Below are 27,157 nucleotides of genomic sequence, written 5' to 3' on the forward strand. Positions count from 1 at the left end.
GAGCCGTGAGTCGGGTTCTAGAAGGACGTGTGAAACGCCTAGGAGTGAGCAGGCAGCGTATTCCTCCTGTTCCAGAAACAGTTGAGCGCTTTAGGAAGTGTTTGCGTGGATAGATAAAGATCTCCTGGTTACTGTGCTCCACACCTTTCCTCTGGACGTGCTGCGTGGTCTGTGTTGTTCAGTATAAACGATATAAGGTGTTTACGTGCATAAATCAATTTGCTGTTACGTGTCATGATAACCTACCATCATTAGTAACTGTTGCTTATATTGATTTTTTTTTTAATATGATCCAGCATGAAGGAGACTATCATTAGAGCCAGTTTAAAAAAATTTTGCAAAGGCAGCGTCTGGAAGTTTCCATGTCCTTTTACCTGTCAGTAGCCACTGCTGAAGTCATATAAGGAAATCTTTAGGTTATAAACAGAAATCAGCAAAGTCTGTTTACCTAATTCTTGATGCCTTGACCACTTTTAGCAATTATTAATGTATATCCTTTGTTCCTGTTGTACCCTGAATATCACAGCTACTTTTAAAAGCCTCCCTTATCACGCTAAGGTTTTCACTACTTTCTTCTCTTTCTTCACGTCTGCTTGGATTGAATTTGTCCCAGGTCTCCATAAACTTTGGACCATGCTTCAAGTACCCTCCGAAGGATCTCACGTACCGCCCGGTGAGTACCCCCGAGCCCCACTGCGAGCATCCTCGTATCGGTTACTTCCCGCCCCTGCTGTCGTCTCGCCTCACTCTCTGTCCCTTGTTCCCCCGCAGATGAGTGACATGGGCTGGGGCGCCGTGGTGGAGCACACGCTGGCCGATGTCTTGTATCACGTGGAGACGGAAGTGGATGGGAGGCGGAGCCCCCCATGGGAGCCCTGACCAAGTCCCTTTCTCTTTGCAGACACAGACTTTCTGGGGAATTGTATGAGGGGGGTTTGTTTTGTTTTTTAACTGTTGCAAGTTTTCCCGAAGATCCCACAGAGCAGGGCCTCTGCTGTAGTAAGTTGAAGGCCGAGTGGGACTGGGAGAGATCCCTGCCCTGCGTTACTCGCCCTTCCAGGATGGCTTTCCCTGTGGACACCACACCCCAACAGCTGCCGCCCTGGGATCCCGTAAGCGCCCCGTGCAAAGGGCTGTGCCACACACCCCGCCAGCTGAGACGCGCTGCTTCCTGTGTTTTCAGAGGACGGGCTCGTCTCGTCCAGTAGCTAACTTATTTAGAGACATTTCCTTCTGTGGGCATTGCCTGCCTCCCACCTGGTTCCCAGGAAGCAGTGAGCCCGTTTCTGAGAAGAGCTGGAATCCACGACTACATTCCAAAGGAGTCTGAAAATGCTTTCCTTTTGGTGTGGGTGTGCTTTTAATTTTGAGATGAACTTTTGAACACTGGGATCTCTGAAACTACTAGGTCCATAGGACTGTCATTGTGAAAGGCACTTGCTTGCAGCTTTAACAGTGAGAAGCTCTTCCCAAATAAAACTTGTCTTCGCATGTGTGGCACTTTGCTTCCCTTTCAGGTTGGGGTCCACGTGCTGACCATGTTGGAAAAGTGGGAGCCCAAGGAGCCAGCATTGGCGAAAAGAGGCAGGTTTCTGTCTCCACCCCGCCAACTCAGCCACCCCGTCTGCCCTGTGAAACCAGACTCTCAAAGGCAGACGGAACTTCACAGGGCTCATGGTCTCCCTCCAGCTCTTCCGATTGAACGTGGCTGTTGATCTGTGTGGATTGTCTTCTTGCCTTGCTTCCCTTCCTTTGTATTAGCTAATGATTAAAGGGCAGGTTTCAGGGACTCCCCTGGTGGTCTGGTAGCTAACACTCCAAGCTCCCAAGGCAGGGGGCCCCGGTTCGATCCCTGGTTAGGGAACTAGAGCCCACCTACCCCAACTATAAGATTCTGTCTGCCATAACGTAAGATCCTGTGTGCTGCACAAAGACCTGGCAGAGCCGAGTAAATATTTAAAAGTGAGGGGGGCAGTTTTCAGAAGACTAAAAACTGAAATGTAAGAATGAGCCTTTCCCCTGGGGCCACTGTGTGCTTCCCTATTCTCACTGCACCCGCCCCCAGCGTTTTTGCTGGGGGCCACACCACAGCTTGCAGAACTTCCCCGACCAGGGGTTGGACCCGTGCCCCCTGCAGTGGCAGCATGGAGTCCTGACCACTGGACACCAGGCACGTCCCCTCCCTCTTTTAATCAGCGGCAGGGCAGTCCTTCCAGGATGGCTGCAGACTCCCTGCATGTAACTTCCACCTAGGTTAACAGGTAGGGTGGTTCACCAAGAGGCCAGTAATAGGTTGCCAAGGATCACCATATATTATGGCTGTTTAAGAAATTTCCCAAATTTCAAGCAACTGTTTGTATCAGTGCAGAAGCTTTGATTATTTGTCTCCTAATGAATCACTGAGGTGCTTTTTTTGGTCATTCTACTTCCTAACAGGAAACCCAACAGAATCAAGTTGAGGTCTGTTCATTGGTGGTGGGTGTTACAGAGCAGAAGTGGTTTTAAAGCTTTGGAACCCAAAGTGTGAAGAACTCTCTGTAAATGAGGGTGGTGGTATTTAGAGGAAGCTGGGGGTAAATTTTTTGTAATATAAGTGACCATATAAATGACTTGTAAAAAAAGTTGTGCACCCACTCTTCTATTTAAATGATGAAATCAGGGTTTTGTACATTTCACTTTCATAAATTGGAGGTTATAGAAATAATGGTTTTACCTGTTTATGCATCATATTGTGTGCATGTGTGATAGGGTTCATTTGAAGGGCTGCAGGAATACCCAGTTTTCATACAGTTCTATATAAAACAGTCTCTGTAAGCAGGTCATCACTGACAACTCATTTTATTCCAATGAAAAACAAGTGAGAAAAGATCTCCCCAGGCCCCTCAAAGACACAGTTGCATAGTTTGAAAAAGGCAAACTTGGTGTGTGTTGAAAGCCTGTTTCTTCACTGTCAGCCTGTTCTCTTGAAACCAGACCAAGTGTTGCTATACACACCTTTCAACAAGCAACCCTTTCTCTTAGCTCCACTCTTAGGAGTGGAGAATTTGGTTCTAGAAATACTTCCACAATTATTCCTTCTCACTCTGAAGCTTCCAGGCTGGATAAACATAATTTCATCTATGCCAAAAACAGACTACTAAGAAACAGAATAAATATTAATAAATACCTGCATCAGTTGTACAGTCTCAATGCCTCAATAAATACCAGCATTTCTGCCACTGCTAATTTGTTCAATAAATTAGCTAGCATGACTTTCCACATGGTGTAAATCATTAATGCTGTTAGCACTGGAATGGAAACACTTCAGGTGATAATGGTTGGGTTTTCATCCTGCATATGTATTTTAGCCAGATAACCCCATCTCAATTTAGATGTTTAGAGCACCAATTCTCAGACCTTGGAAAGGGATTTTGCTGTCATGCTAACATACCTTCCAGCCATCTCCTCCAATATAGTAAGACATTGACCTGTTAAAGCAGAGAAACTGGCAGCCCCAAGTCAAGCTAAGAGGACAGAATAGACTCCAAACTAAAGATTGAGTTCCCTTTTCAGATCTAAACAAGCAACTAATGGGGAATAGTAAAACTTGCTTTTTTATTTTCTCTTAGTCACTTGCTTTTGGTTCTATCCTAATTAGGTAAATAAAAATCATCTTCCAATGCCCATTAATCAGCTACCAGCTATAGAGTTCTTTTAAGAACTGATTTAGTCTTGTGCTTATTGTCCAAATTAAATTTTTATGAAAGATTCTGGTAACAGATCCTATATAATTGAAAGACTTAAGTCCCCTGGAGTTTTTCCTTTGAATGAAGTAAGAGATTTAGTTTAACTAATTAAAATCTTTATTCACGGCTCCTTTAGTATGAGCTTGCCATTTACTAGCATGGATTTTAAAAAAGTAGAATTTTAAATCGGGTACAGACTAACTGAAAGTTTTTCTGTGAGTTACAATTCTTTATTCTGACTCCTGTCATGGAAGAAGTACGGGAATCAGTCTAATAATTAGTTCTGTATTTTTTCGTAAGGTCACTTGAACTAGAGCTCTAGAAGCCATCTGCTCTGGGAGTTGCTTGCTCTTTGGTGCAGCTGTCCACCCACTTGGTAGAGGAGCAGAGGGTTGCAGGAGGCCCTGTATGAGACCTCTGTCTGCACACGTTGCCCGCAGACCTCTTGACCTCCTCAAGCTTGAAGGCCTGGTCCTTGTATTCCCTAACTGGTAGCATTTTCAAGATATTTTTAGGTAGACGCTGTCAGGACCCAGAAGAAAAAGTTTCACAAAAAAAAAAGTTTCACAAATGTTTTGAGACCCTTAAGCTTCATTTTACAGCTCATCAGTGAATGAAGTTAGAACAGCCTTGTCCCCATTCTCTTGGTACTAAAATGCTACCAATCTGAGCTGTAGTATCTTATTGAAAATGCACCACCACCCCATCCCACCATCCTCAGATAAGATCTTTAACAGATTTGTAGGCTCCCAGCAGGGACCTCCTTGTGAGCCCGCAAACCCATTCAGCTGGGAGCCTGTGGAGCAGCAGGCTGGCCTTCAACACCTGGCTTCAAGAGCGGGGCAGGACTCCAGGCGCTTGCGCAGGTGATTGGCAAAATCCACCTGGGTCTGCGAGAGGACCTGGTTGATGATGGTCTTCGGCAGCCATCCCTAGAGTCAAAGTTAGAAGAATTTGGCCATCTTGTGATTGACGTCCCACCCTAGACACCTGCAGTCCCTATCACACACCTGGTGGGTTGCCTAGGCTTGGTCTTGCAGCCCTGTTGGGAGGTGTGCCCTCTCAGGGGCTGGAAGACTGCTTTACTGCCCTGCTGTCAGGACCATGTCAGAAGCATGGGATTAGTTGTCCAGACAGATTGCAGCCCTGTCTTCCCTATGGTGTGACCGTGAGCTAGCTACCATACCTTTGGGGGCCTAAGTTTCCTTCTTTCTGATATAACTACCGAGATGAAATTTGATAAGAAAAGTAAGAGGGGAAAAAAAAAAAAAGAGGGAGCCATTGCAGGCTTCTGAGATGATGGAATAGCAGGCCGTCACTCGTTTGTTCCCGCTGCAGCAGTCTGCTTCTCTCAAAATGGAGAGTTCTTCATGATCTTGTGGGCTGATGTGGGAGGGCTGTGTTAGTTACTCAGTGTTGTCCTACTTTTTGCAAACCCATGGACTGGAGCCCACCAGACTCTGTCCATGGAATTCTCCAGGCAAGAATACTGGAGTGGGTAGCCATTCCCTTCTCCAGGGGATCTTCCCCACCCAGGGACTGAATCCAGGTCTCCCGCACTGCAGGCGGATTCTGTACCATCTGAGCCACCAGGGAAGCCGGTGGTAGGGTAAGAGCCTACTTTTCTCACCACCCCCTCGGCCCCCTCCCGTGCCCCTTACCTTGAGGTCAATGCTGAGCAGCCAGGTGAGTCTGGTCCTTGAGGGACTTCCAGCCAGGGGGCGGAGCACCATGCAGGTGGGGCCGTGCTCAGCTCTGCCAGGTGAAGACATATCAGGTCAAGAGGACAAGCCCAAGTTCTTGAATGCTGGCTACTTACATTACCCACATTCCTCATGGACCTCATCTTTTTTTAAGTCTCATCGGAGAAGTACTACTTGCCAAGGGTGAGATTTAACAGTTGGCAGGGTCACCAGCTCGTCAGAACAAAGGCCAGCTGGAGCCTGGAGGCCTGCAAAGCCTCTCAGTTGGGATAACGGGGAGGTCGGGAAAGGGTCCAGGGTGGTGCTGGGGGCCCCAGGAAACTACGATGGCAACTGTTCTAAGTGGTACGGACTCGGTTTTCATCAACATTACAGTCGGACCTGAGCATACCAGCTAAACAGCAGCCCTACCTCTAGTTTTAGAAAATTACTAAGGTTCTTAAACTTGCTGGGAGGGTCAGGGCAACCTGGCTGTAGAAGTTTGGCCAAAAAAAAAAAAAAAAGAAGTTTGGCCAATCTTGTCTTCCTCCCCTGCTATGGAAAATAAGACAGAGGGTAGGAACCAAGGGTTGGATCTTTGAAGCCGAGGATTCATCACACACTTGGCAGGCACGTGTCCCCAGGCTGTGTTAGAAAAGGGAGCTTTGGGGCTTCCCTGGTGGTCCAGTGGCTAAGACTCCACGTTCCCAGTGCAGGGGACCTGGGTTCGATCCTTGATAGGGAATTAGATCCCACGTGCTGCAACTAAGACCCAGCCCAGCTAAATAAATTAATGGGAGCTTTGGGGGCTGCTGCCAGTATTACCTGATGACACCCTTCTGCTGGGGCATCTCCTCGTAGAGTGTGGCCGTGCCAGCCAGCACGCACATGGAGCCCCGGCGCTTGGTACAGCGCACACTCACGAAGTCTCGGGGCCCCACGAGGTTTCCTGCCGCCTCTGCAGCCAACTCGTGAGTGATGACCGTGTCTTTTCCAATCTTCTGCAGGACCTGCCAGGCCACAGGGAACCAGAGACACTACTCAGCCAGGTCGGGGGAGAGGCACCACCCCCAGCTCGCCATAGCCCCCTTCCGACTGCTGCAGCCGCCCTTCCTACTGGCCCTCCCCACCTTGATCTCCTTGACATTGGGGTTCCACTCGCCCATGGCCTCCATGCGCTCCACAAGCTCTTCGTAAAGCCTCTCCATGGGCTGGTCCACCACCACCTCCAACCGGAATACCTTGCCCACATCGGGGATCACTTTACTCAGCACCTCGTCCCCATTGGCCTGTCGGTGAGGAGAGAGGAGCCCCAGGGAAATGTTAGAGGAAAAGTATTCCCAGCGTAGGACACATACAGTGCCTGGCAAGGCAGGGGGGGAACTCTAGGCTGAACCCGAAGGAGCCTGGAACCGTCCTTGATAAAGGCAGGGGAGGTCTTATTTCCTGCCACCAGCCTTTTTCATCTGCTGTGGACTGGAGAGGTAGCCTGCCTGTCCCCTGGGTCCTTTTTTCTTGAGGATCAATGTATTTTCTTAAATACTGATATGCATTTATTTGTCTAGATAAAAATCAGAATTATCTTGTAAGATTTTCAACAAACCTGCGTTAGGTTTTTGATTGAGATTAACTTGGAGAAAATAAACATGTTTCACTACAGAGTCCTCCCACATCTAGGGGGTAAATGTTGACAGGGGTGGGTAGGTCCACCTGAGAAGGCCCTTACTTGACTTCAGAAGCTCAAAGATCCTGAGAGAGAGATTCATTTGGGAGTGAAGAAAGTGGTCTGCAACCAGCTAATTTCACAGAGGTTTTTTGTTTTTGTTTTTGTTTTTTACCAGTCCAATCCCTCATTTTACACCAGAAGAATGTATGGCCAGAGAAGGTCAGCGAGTAGCCCCAGGACCCTTAGCAAGAGCATTCCTGGGCCCAGGTCCCAGATTTCCTGACTCCCAAACTCGTAGTCTGTTAACACAGAGAACCTGGAGAAGGAAAGACCTCGCCTGAACTTTGGCCAGTGGGCGGCTTGTGAACTTGCCTCGAGAATAGAGCCAAGTCTCGGTAGAGCCATCGGTCTTTGACCTGCGCCTTGTTCCCAGCGCCCCGTGAGAGGGCAGTGCTCAGGAGCAGCGCACACCAGAGGGCCTTGGCCTGCTGTATTCAGGCCAGCCCTGTCACAGGTGGGCCCAGGTCACCCCTGCAAGGTCAGCAAGGAGGTGGGCTAAGAGCGCTTCGGCCCTGGAACTTCTGACCAGGGGATGAGGCCTCTCCTGACCCTAGAGTCGCTATTGCATGGTCTGAATGGGCGTACGGCGCATCCTGGAGGGGAGCTAAGGACTTGGGGACAGCTTTTCTCAAGCACAAGTCTCCAGAACATCTTTGATGGAGGACGGGGGTAACCGGGGTATATTCTTGGGGAACGAGAATTCAAACTGCTTACTGGGGCTTCCCTGGTGGCTCAGTGGTAAAGAATCCGCCTGCCAATGCAAGAGACACGGGTTCGATCCCTGGTTTGGGAAAATCCCACATGCCAGGGGCAACCAAGCCCGTGCACCACGACTATTGCGCCTGTAGCTCTACAGCCCAGTAGATGCAACTACTGAAGCTCGCACGCCCTGGAGCCTGTGCTCTGCAATGATAGACGCCATGGCCAGGAGAAGCCCACGTACCGCAACTAGAGAGCAACCGCTGCTCGCTGCAACTAGAGAAAGCGATGAGGCGCTCCCAGCAATGAAGACCGAGGGCAGCCAAATTAAAAAGGAAAAAAAAAAAACAACTGCCTGCTGTCCAGTGACTACTGCTCGAGGCTGGACTTCTGAGAGGAGCAGAGACTGTAGCTGGCCTTGAGGATGGCACGATAACAGCGAGGAGGTGTGGGTTCCTCTGTGGCCCCCTTACCTGCCGGCTCTCCTTCTTCCAGCCCTCCTGGTCTCTGATGATGCCCAGGGCCCTCTGCATGGCCTCCTCTCCCTGCTGGATATAGGCCAGCTCTTGGTCGCTGTAGAGAGGGTCTTCCAGCTGAGAACCTGGATGCAAAGCCAAGGAGACACTGAACGTCTAGCCTCCTGCCAGTTTCACCCTTTGGATCCCCGAAGAGCCCAGACCAAAGTCACAGGGTCCCAGTCACAGGCTGAGTTAGACACAGGGATCTGGCTGTGAACAACGCCATTCCCATAGAGGGAGTGAGGAAGGTGGGGAGTGAGGGGACGGGATCTGGGAGACCACAGCCACACACACACTTGCACTCGGGAGCCCCCTGCCACTGGCAGAAGCCCAGAAACCTCAGCTCTTACCTAGCAGAGAGCCGCGACGCCGAACCTGGTTAATCCACACAGCTGGGGCCGGGCCCCCCAGGGCCCTCCGGTTCAGCTCCTGGCCGATGGCCAGCACGGCCTGCTGCCGCAGCCCTGCCAGAAACGGAGGGAAATTGTTGCTTAGGAGCAGGAAAGCCTCTTAGAAACGGACCCTTCCATCTTTCCTCTCATCACAGAGGAGGAAGGTGGCCTGGAGGGAAAGTGACTTGATCAGGAAGGATTCCCAGAGGGATGACTCCAGGGCCCAGAAACCTGCCTTCTGTCTCACTGGCCCCACCTGGAGCGGGCTGAAGTTGTCCAACCAAAACATCCCACTGTTGCAGACACCCCGTCCCCTGAGGTCTGTGAGAATAACTGCTCCATGTGCCTGGGGCGGGTGGGGGGTGGGTCTTTCTGATTTAGGGAGAATAGTTCCATGCCAGTGCAGGTCTTCCAAGGGCAGCTTCTATCTAACCAGTAGCCGGTTGAGCCCAATGTAATTGGAAAGGACTCATTTAGATTGCTCTGTGGTCCCTTGAGGGGATTGACTCAAATGACTCTGGGTCCTGCAGGAACCGATTTCCACCTCCTGACTGTATGATGCTGATAAAGAGCCCCCCCACACCCCCCACATGCTCTTGTCCTACTCCCCTTTCTTTTTCTTCTCTCCCTCTCCCGCCCATCAGCTCTCAGGCTTGCCAACACGGGGGCTTGGAGTCTGGGCTCCCCACCTCCGCCACTGTGGCCAGATTTCCCTGGCACCCTTGGTACCCATCCTAGAGGAAGGCAAAGTCAGGTAGAAGCCCAGATGGCTTGGAGCCCTGCAGGGGAGGCCAGGGGTGACTGAGCCTGGAAGGCGCCTTTGTGTCTAGCTCAATTCTTCAGTGACGGGGTGGGGGGCTGTTGAGGTGCAAAAGGTGAGCGGCTTGCCCAGGCTGCCTCCATGAGAGGCACAGCTGGGGCCAGATCCTGAGTGGCCTGCCCCTGAGCTGTGCCCTTTCCCCATTAGACCCTGCTGAGTTCCTGGCCACCCAGGTGAGGTCCTTGGGAGCTCACCCTTCATGCTGCGCACGTGTCTGTAGGCGCTCCCGGCACACAGCTTAAACGTCGCGAGGAACATCTTTCCTGGCAGTAGGAGCAGGTGTGGAGTCCGGCGGGGATGCTGAGGGCTCCTGCTGTGGCCTCTGGTCCTGGAGGATGGCTGCTCCTGTCCTTCCTCAGCCCGTCAGTGTTGTGGCCTCGGGCCCTGCAGCTGTGGCCAGACTGTGCATTTCTGCGCCTTAAATACCTCCAGCTGAAGGCTGTGTTTCATCATTGGGAGATAAAAAAGCCATCACTCAGCGTGGAAAGGAAGGAACCAAGGATAGAGAGATTGCCTCACCAGGAGACTTTGGCCATTTGCGGGGAGCTGGGGTGGAGAGGGAGGGTGCAGAAAGGGGAAGGGAGGTTGGTCCTGGCCGGGATGGATGGAGGGGAGAGAAAAGGGAGAAGCAGAGGTCAAGGCAATTTAGAAGAAAAGTATGCACATGTGACATTAATTGGCCAGCAGCCTGCTGTTTAGAACGTGATTCTGTAGCTGTCCCCTGCTCAGAAATTCCAGGTTTAACAGGTCCAGAATTGAGGCTGTGAAACCCGTATTTTAAAAAACAAGCCTGAGGTGATCGCCATGAAAGTATTCTATCAACTGTACTCTAGACTTTGAGGAACTCTGCCCTAGGAGAGTACTCAGGGCCTCTGCTGGGTGCTAGCAGAGGCCACCCCACACCGGTTCTACACGAATCAAGTGTAGGCCCCTGTGGTCACTGACCTATAGTAATCCTGGAAAGAAATTAGAAAGAAGATAAGGATGAGGCAATTTGTGCTCTGAGAAACAGGGAAAATTAGTCCTTCGATAGTTACCAATATTATTGTGTTTTGTTTTTTGGCTGCACAGTGCAAAAACAGGCAAAATGAGCCCTTAGAGAGTTAATAATATTATCATTTTTTTTGGCTCCACCATGCATCATGTGGAATCTTAGTTCCCCATCCAGGGATCAAACCCTTGCCCCCTTCATTGGGAGCACAGAGTCTTAACCCCCGGACCACCAGGGAAGCCTCAATATTATAACATCATCAAGATAAATTTTTTTAGGAGTGTGGATTCTTACATCTTCTCATACTAAAATCATGAACAGAGAAACCCATTGCTGGTGACCAGGAGCAAACTTCTGCCAAAACGTGAGCTCAAGTGTCAGTACCCGCCCCCCTCACCTAAATCCCACATACACTGACCTCCTCAGGCCCTTGGCCACTTCAGAGCAGTCCCTCGGTGATTTCTGAGAGGCTGTCTCCCAGGGTCAAGTCCTCAGGAAGCCCCCAAATAAAGCAGAAACTCACAGCTCTCTGGTTGTGCCTTTTTGTTTTTCGGTCAGCAGCCTTGGTGACTGTGGAGGAGGACAGAGCTGGCTTCTCTCCTTGGCCTGAACTCGGTGAGGGTCCGGAGCCTTGAAAGTACATGCCAGTCCTCAGCGAGTCCAGATAAATTGGGATAAGTTTCTCCTGGTTCTCAGATCTTCCGGTTTGGGGTTGATAATGCTGAGTTTTATCTGGTGGTGTGTAACAGGTACCTGGCCCCCAGTTGAGAGGTACTGGGAGAGTGCCCCCCAAGTTCTGCCTCCCAGAAAGATGCTGGGATCTGCTTAGTTGAAAGACACTGAATTGTCTAGAGTGAGTGAGGTTGGCCTAATGTCTTTTCTCAGGCTAAACAAAGAATGTCAGAAAGCCAACCTCATACACCCCAGCCAGATTCATGTAAAATACATAAGGAACTTACTCTTCTTAAGTACTTATTTAATTGGGATCTGAAGGAAATGTCACCCTGAAAATTGTCAAAACGAAACTCTTCCTTTTTTTTTTTTTAAATTATTCATTCATTTGTTTTATTATTTAGATTCTACATATAAGCCTTTGTCTTTCTCTGTCTGAATTATTTCACTTAGCTTAATACCTTCCAGGCCCATCCATGTGGTTGTGAAAGTTTATTCTTTTTTCTGGTTGAGTAGTATTCCACATCTTCTTTATTCATTTGTTGATGGACATTCAGGTTGCTTCCATGTCTTAGATGTTGTACATAATGCTGCCTAGGAACATGGGGACACATGTTATTTTTCGAGTTAGTGTTTTTTTTTTGTTTGTTAAATGTTTTAGTTTATATTGGAGAATAGCCAATTAACAAGGTTGTAATAGTTTCAGGTGGACCGCAAAGGGACTCAGTCATACATATACATGTATCCATTCTCCCCCAAACTCCCTTCACCTCCAGGCTGCCGTGTAATATTGAGCAGAGTTCCCTGTGCTATACAGTGGGTCCTTGTTGGTTATCCTTTTTTATTCGTTTATCACAAATTTAATAGTTTATTTTAGGAGAGGAATCATTTCACTTGCTTCAGGCGAAGTTCTGTTTCACACACTGCAGGCACCTAGCAAAGAAAACAAACTTATCTCAAAGTCTCCTTGTCACTTGTTTAGTTGCTCGGTCATGTCCAACTCTTTTGTGACCCCATAGACAGTAGACTGCCAGCCTCCTCTGTCCATAGGATTTCCCAGGCAAGCATACTGCAGTGGGTTGTCATTTTCTTCTCCAGGGGATCTTCCTGACCCAGGGATCGATCCCATGCCTCCTGCATTGCAGGCGGGTTTTTTACCACTGAGCCACCGTGAAAGCCCCTTCCTTGCCACTTGTTGCTCTTGTTTGGCTGCTAAGTACCACTTAGCACAACAAAGAGGAGGACAGGGGAAGCAACAAGAGCCTTCCACCCAAGTCTGTTCCAACTGCACATGAGAGAAATTTTGCCTTGGGTCCAGGGCAGCCGACGGCACTCTCGCTAGGTAGTGTCTCCTGGAGCATCCTTTTCAGCCTCAAACCGAGGCTGAGACTGCACCACATATGGACGTTTCATCACAGAGATCCTTCCACTCAACATCTTTAGATGATGGCTTTCATGTGACTTCTTTCAGAATCCACAGACAACATTTTTAATTCGTTTCAGGTCTCCATTCATGACTTTTAAGCTTCAACCTCTTGGTCTGCCTCTCACTGTCTCTGCATACGCTAAAGAAAGGCTGCTGCCAAAGGCACGAATTTGTTGGCCTGGCTGGGACCAGACTGGTTAGCCATTGTAAATAAAATAGTGTGTATATGTCTATCTCAAACTTCCCAACTATCCCTTCCCCCAACCTTCCCCTCTGGTATCCTTAAGAGTGTTTTTGTTTTGTCTGGAAAAATACCCAGGAGTCGAATTGCTGGAAGTGATGTGTTAAGTCACTCAGTCAGATCTGACCCCATGGACTCTAGCCCTCCAGGCTCCTCTGGTCCATGGGATTCTCCAGGCAAGAATACTGGAGTGGGTTGCCATTCCCTCCTCCAGGGGATCTTCCCAACCCAGGGATCGAACCTGCATCTCCTGCATTGCAGGCAGATTCTTTGCCATTTGAACCACCAGGGAAGCCCATGGAATTGCTGGGTCGTATGGTAAGTAGTTCTATTTTTAGTTTTTTGATGAAATTCCATACAGTTTCTCACAGTGGCTGCACCAAGTTACATTCCCATTGTCAGTGTACAAGGGTTCCCTTTTCTCCACGTTCTCACTCGTATTTGTTACTTATGGTTTTTTTGATGATAGCCATCCAGATAGGTGTCAGGTGGTATCTTGTGGTTTTGACTTGCTTTTCTCTGAAAATTAGTAATGTTGAGCATTTGTTTCTGTGTCTGTTGGTCATCTGTATGTCTTCTTTGAAAAGTATTTATTCAGGTCTTCTATCCATTTTTAAATTGAGTCCTTTTTTTTTGATACTGAGTTGGATGAGCATATATATTAGATGAGTTTTTACATACTGGATGTTAACGCTTTATGAGTCATATCATATCTATCTTCTCCCATTCAGTAAGTTGTCTTTTAGTTTTGTTGATGGTTTCCTTTGTTGTGTAAAACCTTTTAAAATTCATTAATTAATTTTTAATTGAAGGATAATTGCTTTACAGAATTGTGTGGGTTTCTGCCAAAACATCTACATGAATCAGCCGTAAGTACACATATGTCCCCTCCCTATATGCAAAAACCTTTGAATCTAACTAGATTTCATGAATCTTTGCTTTTGTTTCCTTTGCTTTAGGAGACAGATCCAAAAATAAATATCGCTTCAATTTTATGTCACAGAGCATTCTACCTAACTTTTCTTGTATGAGTTTTGTTGTTTCCAGTCTTACATTTAGGTCTTTAATCCATTTTGAGTTTATTTTTGTATTTGGTGTAAGAAAATGTTCTAATTTCATTCTTTTCCATGTAGCTGTCCAGTTTTCTCAGTACTGCTTATTGAGGAGACTCTGTTCTCCACTGTACATTCTTTCTTTTTTTTTTAATTTATTTTTTTAAATTCTTTTTGTTTTTTCCACTGTATATTCTTAAAAATCTTTGCCGTAGATTAATCGACCATAACTGTGTGGGTTTATTTCTGGGCTCTCTAGTCTGTTCCGTTGATCTATGTGTCTGTTTTTGTGCCAGTGCCATATTGGTTACTGCAGCTTTGTAAGTACAGTTTGAAGTCAGGGATGACCATACCTCCAGCTTTTTTTTTAAACTTTTCACTTTGTATTGGGGTATAGCCAATTAACAAGGTCGTAATAGTTTCAGGTGAACAACAAAGGAATTCAGCCATACATATATACATACCCATCCTCCCCCAAACTCTCCTTCCATCCCTCTAACTTTATTCTTCATTCTTAGGATTGCTTTAGCAAGGTGGGGGCTCTTTTTGACATTCCAAAACTCTTTTGTGTATACAGTTAGAGAAAGTTGGCTTCACAAAGCATCTTCAGAATTCTGACCTTAAAGGAACAAGTTCTAGGAAGAATTTGCTTTACCTTCTTTGTGCCTTTGAGCTGTAAATATTCTGCCAAACTATTTACAAAATATTCTACCAGACCTAATTCCTGAGACTGAGAGGAAAAAAAGAGAGAGACAGAAAAGAAGTCTTTTTTAAAAATTCAAGCTAGAAAGCTTAACTTATTCAAACTGCTATTTGTAAGCTATTGAGTTTCATGTTGTAAAATCTGATTTATGACTAAATTTTAAAATGAAGCTATGAAAAAATAAATAAATAAAATGAAGCTATGAGATCTGATTGTGCCTGTCTATATGTTTGTCCCTTATAGATATGATATAGATATGTCTCTACTTGTTATATATAGATATCATTTTAAATATGATGTCTCTACCTTTGGGTGGTATCACAGAAATTAATTTGGAAATGAGCTCTATTTAATTGGCTTACACAGGAAATTAATGCTTATATAAATTCTTAGAAACTAACCCAAATTAATTTCAGGTTCACATATTCTGGGAATTATTCAGTATTAAATTAATGTTTGTTATTAAAGTTAGCTTGAGTTTGTTTGCTTAATGAATACAGATATGTCTTTAGGGTCATCAACATTAAATACAATGCTTTCATTGTACTTAGGTTTACCAGAAGTCAAATAAGATCTTATTATTTCTGTTATAAAAATTTATCAGAAAGAAAAATAACTTGGTATGATAAATTTTTATAAGTGAATTAAATGTAAATAAGAGTTTTTAGGTAAAATCTTTAGAAATTATTATACTTTAAGAATGGCCACTTAAAAATAGTTTCCCCAGATATTTGGTAACTTCAAACTGTCCAGTTTTGCTAAATTAAATTAAATGATGGAGATCTATTGAAGATCTGTGTTTAAGTTACTAAAACATTAATTACTGAACATAGGCTTCCTTTTACGGACACACTAAAGATATTTAGGACTATTAGTAACTATGCTTGGTGTCAAATTGAGACACTTTCTATAAGAAAGCACATGTTTTTAGACATTATAAATAGTATATATTAGTTGGCCAATCTACAGAATACTAATATAAAAGACAATTTATAATTGCTTACTTCTTATTTTCACTAGAAAGGATTTTTTAAGAGTTGAAAATGCTAATTAAAATATGTAATTAAAACCACTAGAAGTTAAATAGGAAAACATTTTTGTATGCAAGGGAAAAAAAGCCTAAGGACTGGAAATGCATGTAGTTAAGGTAAGAAAGAGTAATTTTGTCCTAAAGAAAAGAGAGAGAAAGGGAAAAACATAGGACAAAAATCTGGAGGTGAAAAAGAAAGTTACATAAAGTTTGTAGGAAAGAAATCCTAGGGAAAAAAAGAAAAGAAAGTTTTGTTTGTGATCAGGACTGGCTAACATTAGAACAATTTTAAATAAATACATACATTAAATAATTAAATAAATTTAAAAAATAAATTCATGAATACACGAATTTTAATATTAAAGGTAAGGTGGGGGAAGGGATAAATTAGTTTGGGATTACCAGATGCACACTACTGTATATAAAATAGATAAATAAGAAGGACTTACTATATAGCACAGGGAACTATACTCAATATCTTTTAATAACCTATAATGGAAAAGAATCTGAAGAATATATATACAGAGTTGAAAAATATATATGTATTCAATTAAAAAGAAAGAATTTATATTTAAAAATCCAAGATTCAAAAAAAAGATTTAAAAAAATCATACATCCTGTCACTTACTAGTTGGAGGAGTAACTAAAATTGGCATTAGATTTTATAGCTCATTAAGTGATTCGGTTGCATTATCTGGCTTACTCCTAACCAAACCACAAGGGAATCAGGATAACTTAGTTGTATAGAAAAGAAGACTGAGGCTCAAAGAGGTTGAGTTTTCTCCATGTGAACGTGATCATACTTAACTTGGGCAGGTTCAAACACAAGTTTCATCCTGGCACGTGTGACGCTCAAGCAGCAGGGACTTCGTTTACTACTCTGCCTAGACCCAGAAGAGAGCCTACACAGAGTAGGCTCTCAATGAACATTAATGCAATGAAAAAAAACAAAGGTAAGGTGATGTAAAACCTGAATTTGGTTTTCTGTCTCTGTAAGAGGACAAAGTTTTCTTAGAATATTGATCTGCTTCCCATAACAGACTGTAATGTTTCTTTACCTTTTAAGTAATCTGTTGTAATTATCTGTATTTGCCTTTGAAATTTTTTATTGTCACTTTGGTTAAATAAGTGTAGTTTTACAGTGACCTGTGATCCTATTTGACCAAGTGCTTTTAAACCTTTTTTGATATTTTTGATGGACTTCCCCAAACCAAATTCTAAGTGAAATTCTTTGACCTCTGTCCAACTTTGAGGTTTCCCGGTTCTATTGATACAAGGATGAAGTCATAACTTCTACAGTCACTGTCCTACAGTAACCCCCAAGAGGGCTCCAGGGTAGAGTTGACAGTGAGGCAGCTTGAATCTGGATTCTTGCATCTTTCCTTATTTAGAAGGCACTAAAATCGTTAGAGGAGATACCGGTTCCTTGTGACCGGCAGTAACCTACTACCGAGATGTGTGGTTGCTTGCATGTACCCATTCACCTCACTCGCCTACGGACCTATTCATGAGGCTTCAGAGCAGCTCCTTAGAGTGGAAGGGCCAGGTTCCTGGTATATAGCCCTGGTAAATCTCCAAATAAAGCTGAAAGTCACAGCTGTCGTGTTGTGTGTTCCAAATGGCAGTGGAAATGACCCAGTCAAGGTCCCACAGCTGGTTGGCAGCAGGTCTGGGACAACTGTAGCCCGCTGACGTTTAGTCCATCTTTACAGGGCTCCTCCTGCAGCCCTCGGACACTCTGTGTGTTCAGCTGTTCAATTTTTTTTTTTTTAAATGGTCTTTGTTCATTTCTGTCATTCATTCTTGAAAGTGAAAGTGAAGTCGCTCAGTCGTGTCTGACTCTTTGGGACCCCATGGGCTGTAGACCGCCAGGCTCCTCCGCCCATGGGATGTTCCAGGCAAGATTACTGGAGTGGTTTGCCATGTCCTTCTCCAGGGGATCTCCCCACCCAGGAATTGAACCCGGGTCTCCCACACTGCAGGCAGACTCTGTACCATCTGAGCCCCCAGGGAAGCTATTCTTACACCTCTCAGTTGTTGTTTAGTCACTAAGTCGTGTCTGACTCTTTTAGACCTCATGGACTGGCGCCCGCCAGGCTCCTCTGTCCATGAGATTTCCTAGGCAAGGATACTGGAGTGGGTTGCCATTTCCTTCTCCAGGGTATTTTTTTTTAATTTATTTAATTTTTGGCTGTTCTGGGTCTTCAGTCTTGATCTAGTTTCCGTGAGTGGGGGCTACTCTCTAGTTGCCGTGTGCAGGCTTCTCATTGCGGTGGTTTCTCTTGTTGCAGAGCACGGGCTCTAGGTATGTGGGTTTCAGTAGTTGAGCTCAAGGGCTTAGTTGCTCCATGTCATGTGGAACCTTCCTGGACCAGGGATCAAACCTGCGTCCTCTATATTGGCAGGCCAGTTCTTAACCATTGGACCACCAGGGAAGCAAGCCCTCAGCTGTTCCATTATTGATTCATCCATTTATACCAACAACCTTTACCCAAACCCTGCACAGAGTCAGTTCCCTTCTCAGGGGTTAGTTCTGGAGCAGGACTGAGTCCCGAAGCTCACAGACCAAAGGGGAGAGCCGGCCAGAGACACCAAGAGAGGGGGCCTGGGCTGGGCCCCCTGCCTTCCTCACACTTTCCTGAATAACCTAGGCAGACCAGGCTTTTCCATAGGGCCTGGCATGAGCTGAAAGTTTAAAAAGACAGAGTGACAGGGTATTGGGGTGCTCAGCCCCAGTCTTTGCAGTTTGGGGGCCCTGAGCTCTGAACCAGGGACTCATGAGACAGCCCAGCCTCTCCCCTGTAGTCCCTATGACCCAGGCCCAGTGAGGGCGATCTCATCTCAGCCTGCTTGCTGGTCTCTCAGGATATCTTTTCCCTTTAAGGTTGACCTTGACGTTGCTTTTCAGCCAAATTCATTTGGCAAGAATGTTGGAGGTTGAGAGAATCACATTAGCATTGGCCTTCAAAATTACTGTGGATGATGACTACAGCCATGAAATTAAAAGATGCTTACTCCTTGGAAAGAAATCTATGAGAAACCTAGACAGCTTATTAAAAAGCAGAGATACCACTTTGCAGACAAAGTGGTTGTGAGAGTTGGACCATAAAAAAGGCTAAGCACTGAAGAATTGATGCTTTTGAACTGTGGTGTTGGAGAAGACTCTTGAGAGTCCCTTGGACTGCAAGGAGATCAAACCAGTCAATCCTAAGGGAAATCAGTCCTGAATATTCATTGGAAGGACTGATGCTGAAGCTGAAACTCCAATACTATGGCCACCTGATGCGAAGAACTAACTCATCTGCAAAGACCCTGGTGCTGGGAAAGATTGAAGGCAGGAAGAGAAGGGGACGACAGAGGATGAGATGGTTGGATGGTATCACCGACTCAATGGACTTGAGTTTAAGCAAACTCTGGGAGATAGTGGACGATAGGGGAGCAAGGCGTGCTGCAGTCCGTGAGGCTGCAAAGAGTCGGACAGGACTGAGCGACTGAACAACATGGGCCTGCCCTCTTGGTGAGAGGGTTCTGTGTCACCACTGCCCGGAGGTGGAGGCAAGGCCTGAGAAACAGGGGAGCAGTGGGAGGCTGCTAACAACCCATGTGTCCTCTCACTCCAGAAAGGATGAAAGCGACAGGGCCTGCCCAGAGCCAGGCCAGGTGCCTGGTGCCCACGCAGCGCAGGCGAGTCTCACACAGCCTCTTCAAGTCCTGCTGATGCAGTGGGAAGGGGCCAGCATCCCTGAGAAGCCCCTTTTGTGGGCTCCGCTCTGAGCAATGGCTGCCCAGAGCCCCTGGCCCATCCTCCAGGGGCCTCCGGAGCCGGTCTGTGAGACCACCCAACCTCCCGGAGCTGGCTTGTTCCCTACCGTCCATCGCACTTAGAGGGGCCGTGTGGGTCCTGACGTGTGTGACTGCAAGTGCGTGTCTGCTGTCTCTTCGGTGGGCCTAGTCCCCCCGCCCTCCCGGCTCTGAGGCTGCATCCCCTTGTCTGCAGACGAGCAGCTGCGGGCCCCAGGGATGCCTTGACTTCGGAAACCTGCCTGAAGGCCTTGTTTCCTGCCCACATGGAATCAGTCACCTGAGGGAGCCTCTTGTTTATCTTCAGCCTGAGCTGGGCGCAGAGAGAGGTCAGAGGGCCCTGGGGAAAGGGAGCAGGCCAGCCGCCCGAGGCCGCTTCTCCTTCCTCACCCACGTGCACCCTCGTGCACATGTGTGTCTGGGAGGAGGGTGGGGAGGGGTTATTACAGGACAGATCGGGTAGATAATGCCCAAGGTCTCCCCGTGGCTGTCTCGGGGAGAATTATGGCCGCTGTGACGGGGAGGCGGTGGTGGGGGGAGACTGCAGGGTGGGGGCCCCAGCTGCTGCTGATGTCAGAGGCTGCCATAGACTCTGGGGTGCGGTGTGCGTGTGGGGGGGGGGTGTGTTGGTGACCTCCCCCGGGGCCAAGGCTCTCTTCGTTAGCCTTGCCAGGCAACGTGCCTGGTTAACTCTCACGGTCCCTCCGAGCAGTAGAATGGGGAGAGAGGTCTGGGAATTCTCTGTGGTTCTGGAAGTCATTTCTGGCTTTGCTTGCGGATGAGGGCAGAGCCCCCCACTCCACCACTGGAGGAGACCAGTGGGGGTGGGGGGAGGGTGCCATAGGCCAGGAAGGAAGGGAAGTTTGCCCAGGCTGGATGGGGAGGCCCCTGGCAGGGAGGGTGGCCTGCAGGCTCGCTCACCCGCTCGAGTCCTCTGCTGAGTGCCAAGTGAACTTCCCTGGTGGCCCAGACGCAAATCATCTCCCTACAATGCGGGAGACCCACATTCAATCCCTGGGTCGGGAAGATTTCCTGGAGGAGGAAATGGCAACCCACTCCAGTGCTCTTGCCTGGAAAATCCCATGGATGGAGGCACCCGGTAGGCTACAGTCCTTGGGGTCGCAAAGAATCGGACGCGACTCAGTGACGTCACTTTCTTTCTTTCTTTCACCGAGTGTCCACCATGAAGCTCTCCAGTTTTAGGGGAAGATGAACGGTGTGGCCCCATGTGGGGAGCGGGAGGGCGGAGGAGGGGTGCTCCTGGGGGGAGTCACATTTGAACTGAGTGTGGAGAGTCAGGTCAGGAAGGAGTCAGCCAGGTGTGAGAGGGGCTGGGGTGGGGGCGCAGGTGTTGCAGGTAGAGAGTTGGGGTCGGGGCGGGGGCAGGAAATCTGAGGGTGCTCAGCTGGGCCGTGTTTGTAGAGCGCGGAGGGAAATGAAGACTGAGACACAGGTGGAGGTCAGAGCCAGCTGGTGGGCCTGGGACAATTCCTCTGCAGGTTCCCAGGAGACAGAGGCCGAGCGTTGAAGAGGGGGACCTTGGGCTTGTCTGGGCCTGGCCCTGAGGAGGTGAGCACTGAGATCACCTTGGGTATGTGGGAAAGCTATGTGCTGCAGGACGGACAGACAGACTTCCCAACCCCCTCCCAGCACTTACTTTATGCCTGGGAGCCCCTGCTTCTTCAATCTGAATTTCCTCATCTGTAAAATCAGGGTATATTTTCTTTTTCTTTGTGTAATCCTCTCGTGGCAGTTATGAGGCTTAAATCAGATAACGATACATCTCAGCCAGTGTCTAGGCACTCTGGACTCCCACCCCCTGCCCCCCGCTCCCCACTTCTCCTCCAGCCCAGCACCCTCCTGAGGTACCCCCACCTTCCGGCCAGCTCACAGCAATGGGCATCCCCTCACTCTTCTCTTTAACTAGAATCCAATACCTTTGGGCCCCCTTGACAAACGTTTATCATAGTGTCAATAAGGCTATTACCCATTCTCCCCACCCATGTTTTTTAAAGAGTTTCTTAAGTGCAGTTTTAGGTTCCCAGAGAAATTGAGAGGGAGAAACAGAGACTTCCCAGCGTCCCTCTACCCCACACCTGTGGATCCCCCCTTCTGTCCATGTCTGTAAACTCCATTAGGACCTGGAAATTTCATAAGGACTTGGATCCTTTTCAAATTTTGGACTCCCCAGCACTTAGCACGGTGCTAGATAATTGTGTTGTGGCTTCAACCCCATGGACTGTAGCCCGTCAGACTCTCCATCCATGGAATTCTCCAGGCAAGAATATCGGAGTCAGTTTCCATTCCCTTCGCCAGGGGATCTTCCTGATCCAGGGATTGAACCCGGGTCTCCTGCATTGCAGACAGATTCTTTACTGTCTTGATCCACCAGGAAAGTGATAGATAATTAAAAGATAGGAGGCTGCCACTCTGGAGATTCTCGATAAATACCGATTTTCTTCCAGCTCTTCCATACTGTTTATAGGAGACAAGCTTATTCACAGGGCATGTTTTCCTCCAAAGGGGCCATTGTGCAAGAGAAGCAGAAAGTTAAGGCAAGTTTAACTCGTGGGGTTGAGGTCATTTTGGCTCACCTCCCTGCAGACAACACTTGATGTAGTCCAGCACTTCCTTCCTCAGTCTGAGTTGCTTGCCATTGTGTAATTCTTACTTGTATAAAGGAGACTAGGACTAAGTTCACGGAGGATGTGGTGTCCCCCCCTCCACCCCGCCCGAGGCTGGCTCAGTGCTGGGGACTCAGTAGATGATAATGGTTGGTATGGAAGTCCTGGGCCAGGGGCTGCTCTAAGCCAGTGGTCCCCAGCATTTCTGACACGAGGGACCCGTTTCATGGAAGACAGTTTTTCCACAAACCAGGCCTTTTTGATTCAAGCATATTACGTTTATCACGCTGCTGCTGATCTGATAGGAGGCTGGGCTCAGGTGGTAATTAATGCAAGCGATGGGGAACGGCAGCGGCCGTAAATACAGATGAAGCTTCGCTGACTTGGCCACCGCTCACCTCCTGCTGCGTGGTCTGGTTTCTAACAGGCCAAGGGTGGGTTCTTGACCATGACCCCTGGGTGGAGGACCTCTGTCCTAAGCTATTCACACATAGTTACTCAGTCCTTACAACGACCAGCCAAACTAGTTGGCACTATTGGGATCCTTGTTTTATTTATTTATTTACCATGTGCGTGCATGGCTTACAGGAGTGAAAGCGCCGAGTTCTCACCACTGGACTACCAGGGAACCCCCAGGATCCCTGTTTAATAGACAAGAAACAGAGGCACTGGAGGGGCCGCTGGATCAAGTTCAAGAGTTCCGAAGTGAAGAAACCAGGATGCACAGTCTGCTCTTCACCTTTTTCTCAGAAGTGAAGATTTACAATGTTAGTTTCTGCTGTCCAGCAAAGTGAATCAATTATACACATGTTGCTGTGGCTCAGTTGCCCAGTCGTGCCCGAGTCTTTGCGACCGCATTCTTTTCCATTATGGCTTATCGCAGGGCAGTGGACACAGTTCCCTGGACTGTACAGCAGGGCCTGGCTGTCCATCCATCCTGTATCTAATAGTCTGTATCTGCCAATCTCCGTCATCCCTCCCCTCCCCACCCCCTCGGGAACTGCAGATCTGTTCTGTGAGTCTGTTTCTCTTTTGTAGATAAGTTCATTTGTGCCATATTTTAGATTCCACGAATGAGTGACATCACGTGGTATTTGTCTTTGTGACTCACTTCACTCTGATAATCACTGGGTCTATCTGTGTAGTCATGAACGGCACTAATTCTTACGGCTGTGTGCTCTTTACAAAACTTGGAAATCCGTCTCTCTCTGAAAAGCGGGCCCCGTATTTGCTGCTTACACCTGATGGATCTCAGGGTGATGAGCAGTGTGCTGGGTTATCCCCTTGCACTGGTTCTCTTGTCTTTGTTTTCCTGTCCCCAGCAGGTGTGCCGGGGACGCTTGGCAGGGCCTGCAGTTAAAGCTGTCTTTGGCAACAGCCTGAACAAGGAGTCACCTGAAGGCAAGTGGGCTGAGTTTAACCTTCCAGATATTTTATTTGGCCTACACACCATTTTTAGAAAATTTTGAATTAGTTGTCAATACAAACTACAGGGACAGAAAACAGACCAGTGGTTTGCCAGGGTCTGGGGAAGGCCAGGAAAAGGTACATTCAAAGGGGCAGAGGTCATGGTTGTGTTAACTATATGCAGTAGTTAAAACTCACGGAATTGTATACTAGAAAGAGTGAAGTTACTGTATGCAAACTTATTCGTCAGTAAAACTGGGTCTTCGAGATGAATTCCCAGACAGTCGGGCTTTCTGACCTGGGATATGGCCAGCACTGGGCCCTCTCTTCTTGCTGTCCTAACCACTGGTGGGCTGGTGCCCTGACACCACTCAATTCCTCGTGTTTCCGGAGCATTTGAGGGCTTTTTGCAGCCCAGGGTCTAGCCGAGTGGCTAGAGTGGAGAACAGAAATCTTTTTCTACTCCTTTTTTCAAAAAAAACAAGAATAGATAAAAACTAGGAAGCTGAGAAGCAGGGAAAAGAGAGGCAAAGCAGTGAAGTGAGAAGAAAAGGGCTTGATTTTATTCTCTGCTCCTACATAGGCCTGGCAGAGCCAGAGTTGACAGGTAGAGTGCTAGGCAGGGTGGACCGATCCAGGCCTTTGGTACAGACAGAAATGTGCCCCTTTCTACGGTTGGTTTCCTAATTCTTTCAGGTTAGAAGATCTTGGGTATATTAGCTAGATACAAAACTTGCTTGGTTGGGACCAGCAAGCACACTTAAAGCTGTCTCCTGCTTTCCTCATTTGGGGGATCCCAAAAGGGTAATATGGGCTTCCCTTGTGGCTCAGCTGGTTAAGAATCCACCTCCAATGTGGGAGACCTGGGTTCTATCCCTGGGTTGGGAAGATCCCCTGGAGAAGGGAAAGGCTACCCACTTCAGTATTCTTGCCTGAAGAATTCCACGGACTGTATAGTCCACGGGGTCACAAAGAGTCAGACGTGACTGAGTGACTTTCACTTCATCAGGGGGTAATATGTGAGGTGGGGGTGCAGCATTGTAGGTGGGCAGGAAACAGACAGAAGAAAGAGTACCTGTTGCTTCCAGCAACCCTGACAAGCCCTCCCCCACCCCGGCCCCATTTCCCTGGGATGCTCTTCCAGGCATTTTCACACCAATCATTTCCAACTCTTCACTCCTGGAGGGCCGTAGTCTCCAGTGGAGGCAGTAAGAAACCATCTCCATAGTCAGTGTAAGGATTCCCGCTAATTAATCCACTCCTGGTTGCTGGGTGAGTCCTGCTGTCCTTGTCCTTTGAGGTCTCTGACTGGTCTCTGAAGTATCTTAGTAACTAGCCTGAATTCACCACATCCCCAATCCATCCATCCATCCATCCATCCTTCCTTCCTTCAACTCCACAGATATGTACTGAGACTTGATATGTGCCTGACATCATTCTCCATGTACGATCACAGGAGTGAATATGCCTGACATCATTCCACGTGTGTGATCACAGGAGTGAATATGACAAAAATCCCACTTTAAGGATTTACATTCTTGTCGGGGGAGTGAAATTTATGTTGGATTGCAATAATTGCTCTGGTGAAAAACAAAGCTGCAAAGAATATAGTTGGGGATGGTGTTGCTATTTAAAATGGGTCTTCAGGGAAGGATTTTCTTGTAGCTGTCTGAGGCAAGTATGTTATAAACAAGAGAATAGGAAATTCTGGCCCCATCCAGGGCTTGCTCCACCTGCTCTTACTGTCTCTCTCAGCCTGACCTGTCGCTCGTACTCCTGTGAGCAAAACTGAGGCCCCTGGCCAGCCATCACATCTGGCACCTCTGCAGCTCACAATGACGTGGCATCCTTCATGCCAGATGGTATGAGGGCATCTGGCTCTGTTGAGTACCCAGGGCCTGCTGGGACTTTAGCTGAGCGGGGGAGGAGAACAGATATTGTGGTTTAAATTTAGCTGACAGCATGTAATCAAAGGTCAAGAGCCAAGGAAGGGGGAAAAGAAGAGCTGGGAGAGAGGGAGAGGCTGCTGCACTGTTACATCAGAATGAAGATGGATAATTTCAGTGTCTGCAAAAAGCCTGGACTGGGCAGAGCTGAGGGCGATCCCTGCACTGAGGGGCAGGGAGATGAAGGGGAGGGAGCAGGGAGCCTTGTCTTGCTCCATCCTTCAGCTCTAGCCTGTGCGACAACACTCTAAAGGGCAGTAGCTTATCGTACATGATGACTGGAACCCAGCCATGGCTTGAAAATCCCTGACCTACTATGGAAACTGTCTTCTCCTGAACAGAATAAATCGTAAGTCTTATGATTGCATGTGGAATTGTCTGAGTGAGGTCAAAAAGACAAAAGATGATTACAGTCTACTTGAATCTCTTGAAGGTGTTCGATATTCTGAAAGGTTGGTGCTCAAAACCAACAAATTCTGCTCTCAAAATCTTGTAGTGAAAGTTAACCACATCTTCCACAGTTGGTGCTGGGTTTTTCCCCTTCATGTGGGAACAAGAAATTAAGGCTATTCAGCGGTAAGGTTAGAGGTGAAACACACAAAATAAATCATTAAGTGCAACTTTTCTCATATTACCTCCTTTGGAACCAAGCCAGTGATGAACAGCTAAGGTCAAATGGTTTATCTGCAAACCACTGAACTCAAACCATTGCAAACCCCCAAGCTCATAAAATGTGAAGTATATTGAATACTATAAAGTAACTCAGAGATAGGAATTGGATATAAGTATCCTCTCTGCAAAAGATGTCTCTGCTCAACAGACTATAAGTATCTGGAATAATTTTACAGTTAAAACAGAGTCAAGGAGGAAGACTGACTTGCTTGAACCCAAGTGCCAGAGAGAAGAAAGAGAGTCTGGGTTTTAACCCGTTTGTCTCCCAATTCCAAGTTCACACTGTCCAGTAGCCAACACTGACTCCTGGAAAGCACAGCCTCTTACGAGATCAACATCACACCAGAAAGGTGGCATCAGCGGGGGTTGGCAGCCAAGACGTGTGGGTGGAGAAGAACCTAGATCTATCAGTCACTGAAACAGTTTTATCTGTGCTTCTTTTTGATAATAGCATAAGACGCTCAAGACTCAAGCCAAATGACCAGAAAAACCTCATGAAATTAAGAGCATTTAGAGAAGCTGTCACGTGGGTCTTATGGGAACACAGCTGGTGATGCGGCTGCTACCACGCCTGCTTCTCAAACACCGGCTTCTGTTGTAACCAAGAACTGTGAAACTTCACTGAAAGAGCCCTCCTGGAGACTGAACATTTTTTGTTATTGGGGGGGAAAAAAAAAAAAGACAAGGTGATAAGGGAGGACCTGTAGGATATTCAGTATGAAAATCCTCCTTCGAAAGTGACTTCCCTGGTGGTCTAGTGGCTGAGACGCCACTCACAATGCAGGGGCCCCAGTTCCATCCCTGGTCAGGGAACTAGATCCTGCATGCCACAACTAAGAGTTCATATGCCACAGGTCCCACATGCAGCAACGAAGACCTGGCAGAGCCAAATAAATGAATTAAAACCAGAGCAGACTGGAATTGTGACAGAAGGGAAATTCAGTGTGTGTGTGTGTGGACTGCTTATACCTCTGAGAGAAGTTAAATGATGCCCAGTCACTGAAGGCAACTCAAACTTGGGAAATAACAC

The 27,157-nt window shown here is 47.3% G+C and overlaps 2 protein-coding genes across 3 annotated transcripts in view; one reads left to right on the plus strand and one right to left on the minus strand.

The window, feature by feature from the left end:
• Positions 1-1,491, plus strand: part of ASH2L (ASH2 like, histone lysine methyltransferase complex subunit) — a 29,802-nt gene extending 28,311 nt beyond the window's left edge. The window contains exons 15-16 of the mRNA XM_061134876.1: positions 614-673; positions 772-1,491. Of these exons, the coding sequence (XP_060990859.1) occupies positions 614-673; positions 772-879 (168 nt within the window). The 3' untranslated portion in view covers positions 880-1,491. The remainder of the gene's footprint in view (positions 1-613; positions 674-771) is intronic.
• Positions 1,492-3,048: 1,557 nt separating this feature from the next.
• Positions 3,049-11,079, minus strand: STAR (steroidogenic acute regulatory protein). Of its 2 annotated transcripts, XM_061134878.1 has the most exons (8): positions 10,972-11,079; positions 9,757-10,001; positions 8,701-8,814; positions 8,306-8,433; positions 6,538-6,696; positions 6,233-6,417; positions 5,387-5,480; positions 3,049-4,657 (listed from the first exon to the last, which is right to left on the minus strand). In XM_061134878.1, exons 2-8 carry the CDS (start codon positions 9,818-9,820, stop codon positions 4,544-4,546), a joined length of 858 nt encoding a protein of 285 aa, XP_060990861.1. In that variant the 5' UTR covers positions 9,821-10,001; positions 10,972-11,079; the 3' UTR covers positions 3,049-4,543. The 2 variants fall into 2 exon arrangements, with proteins under 2 accessions (XP_060990861.1, XP_060990860.1); XM_061134877.1 differs by lacking the exon at positions 10,972-11,079 and having other exon boundaries at positions 9,757-10,462.
• Positions 11,080-27,157: the final 16,078 nt, after the last annotated feature.

This window comes from Dama dama, chromosome 32, assembly GCF_033118175.1.
Source record: "Dama dama isolate Ldn47 chromosome 32, ASM3311817v1, whole genome shotgun sequence".
Lineage (NCBI taxonomy): Eukaryota > Metazoa > Chordata > Mammalia > Artiodactyla > Cervidae > Dama > Dama dama.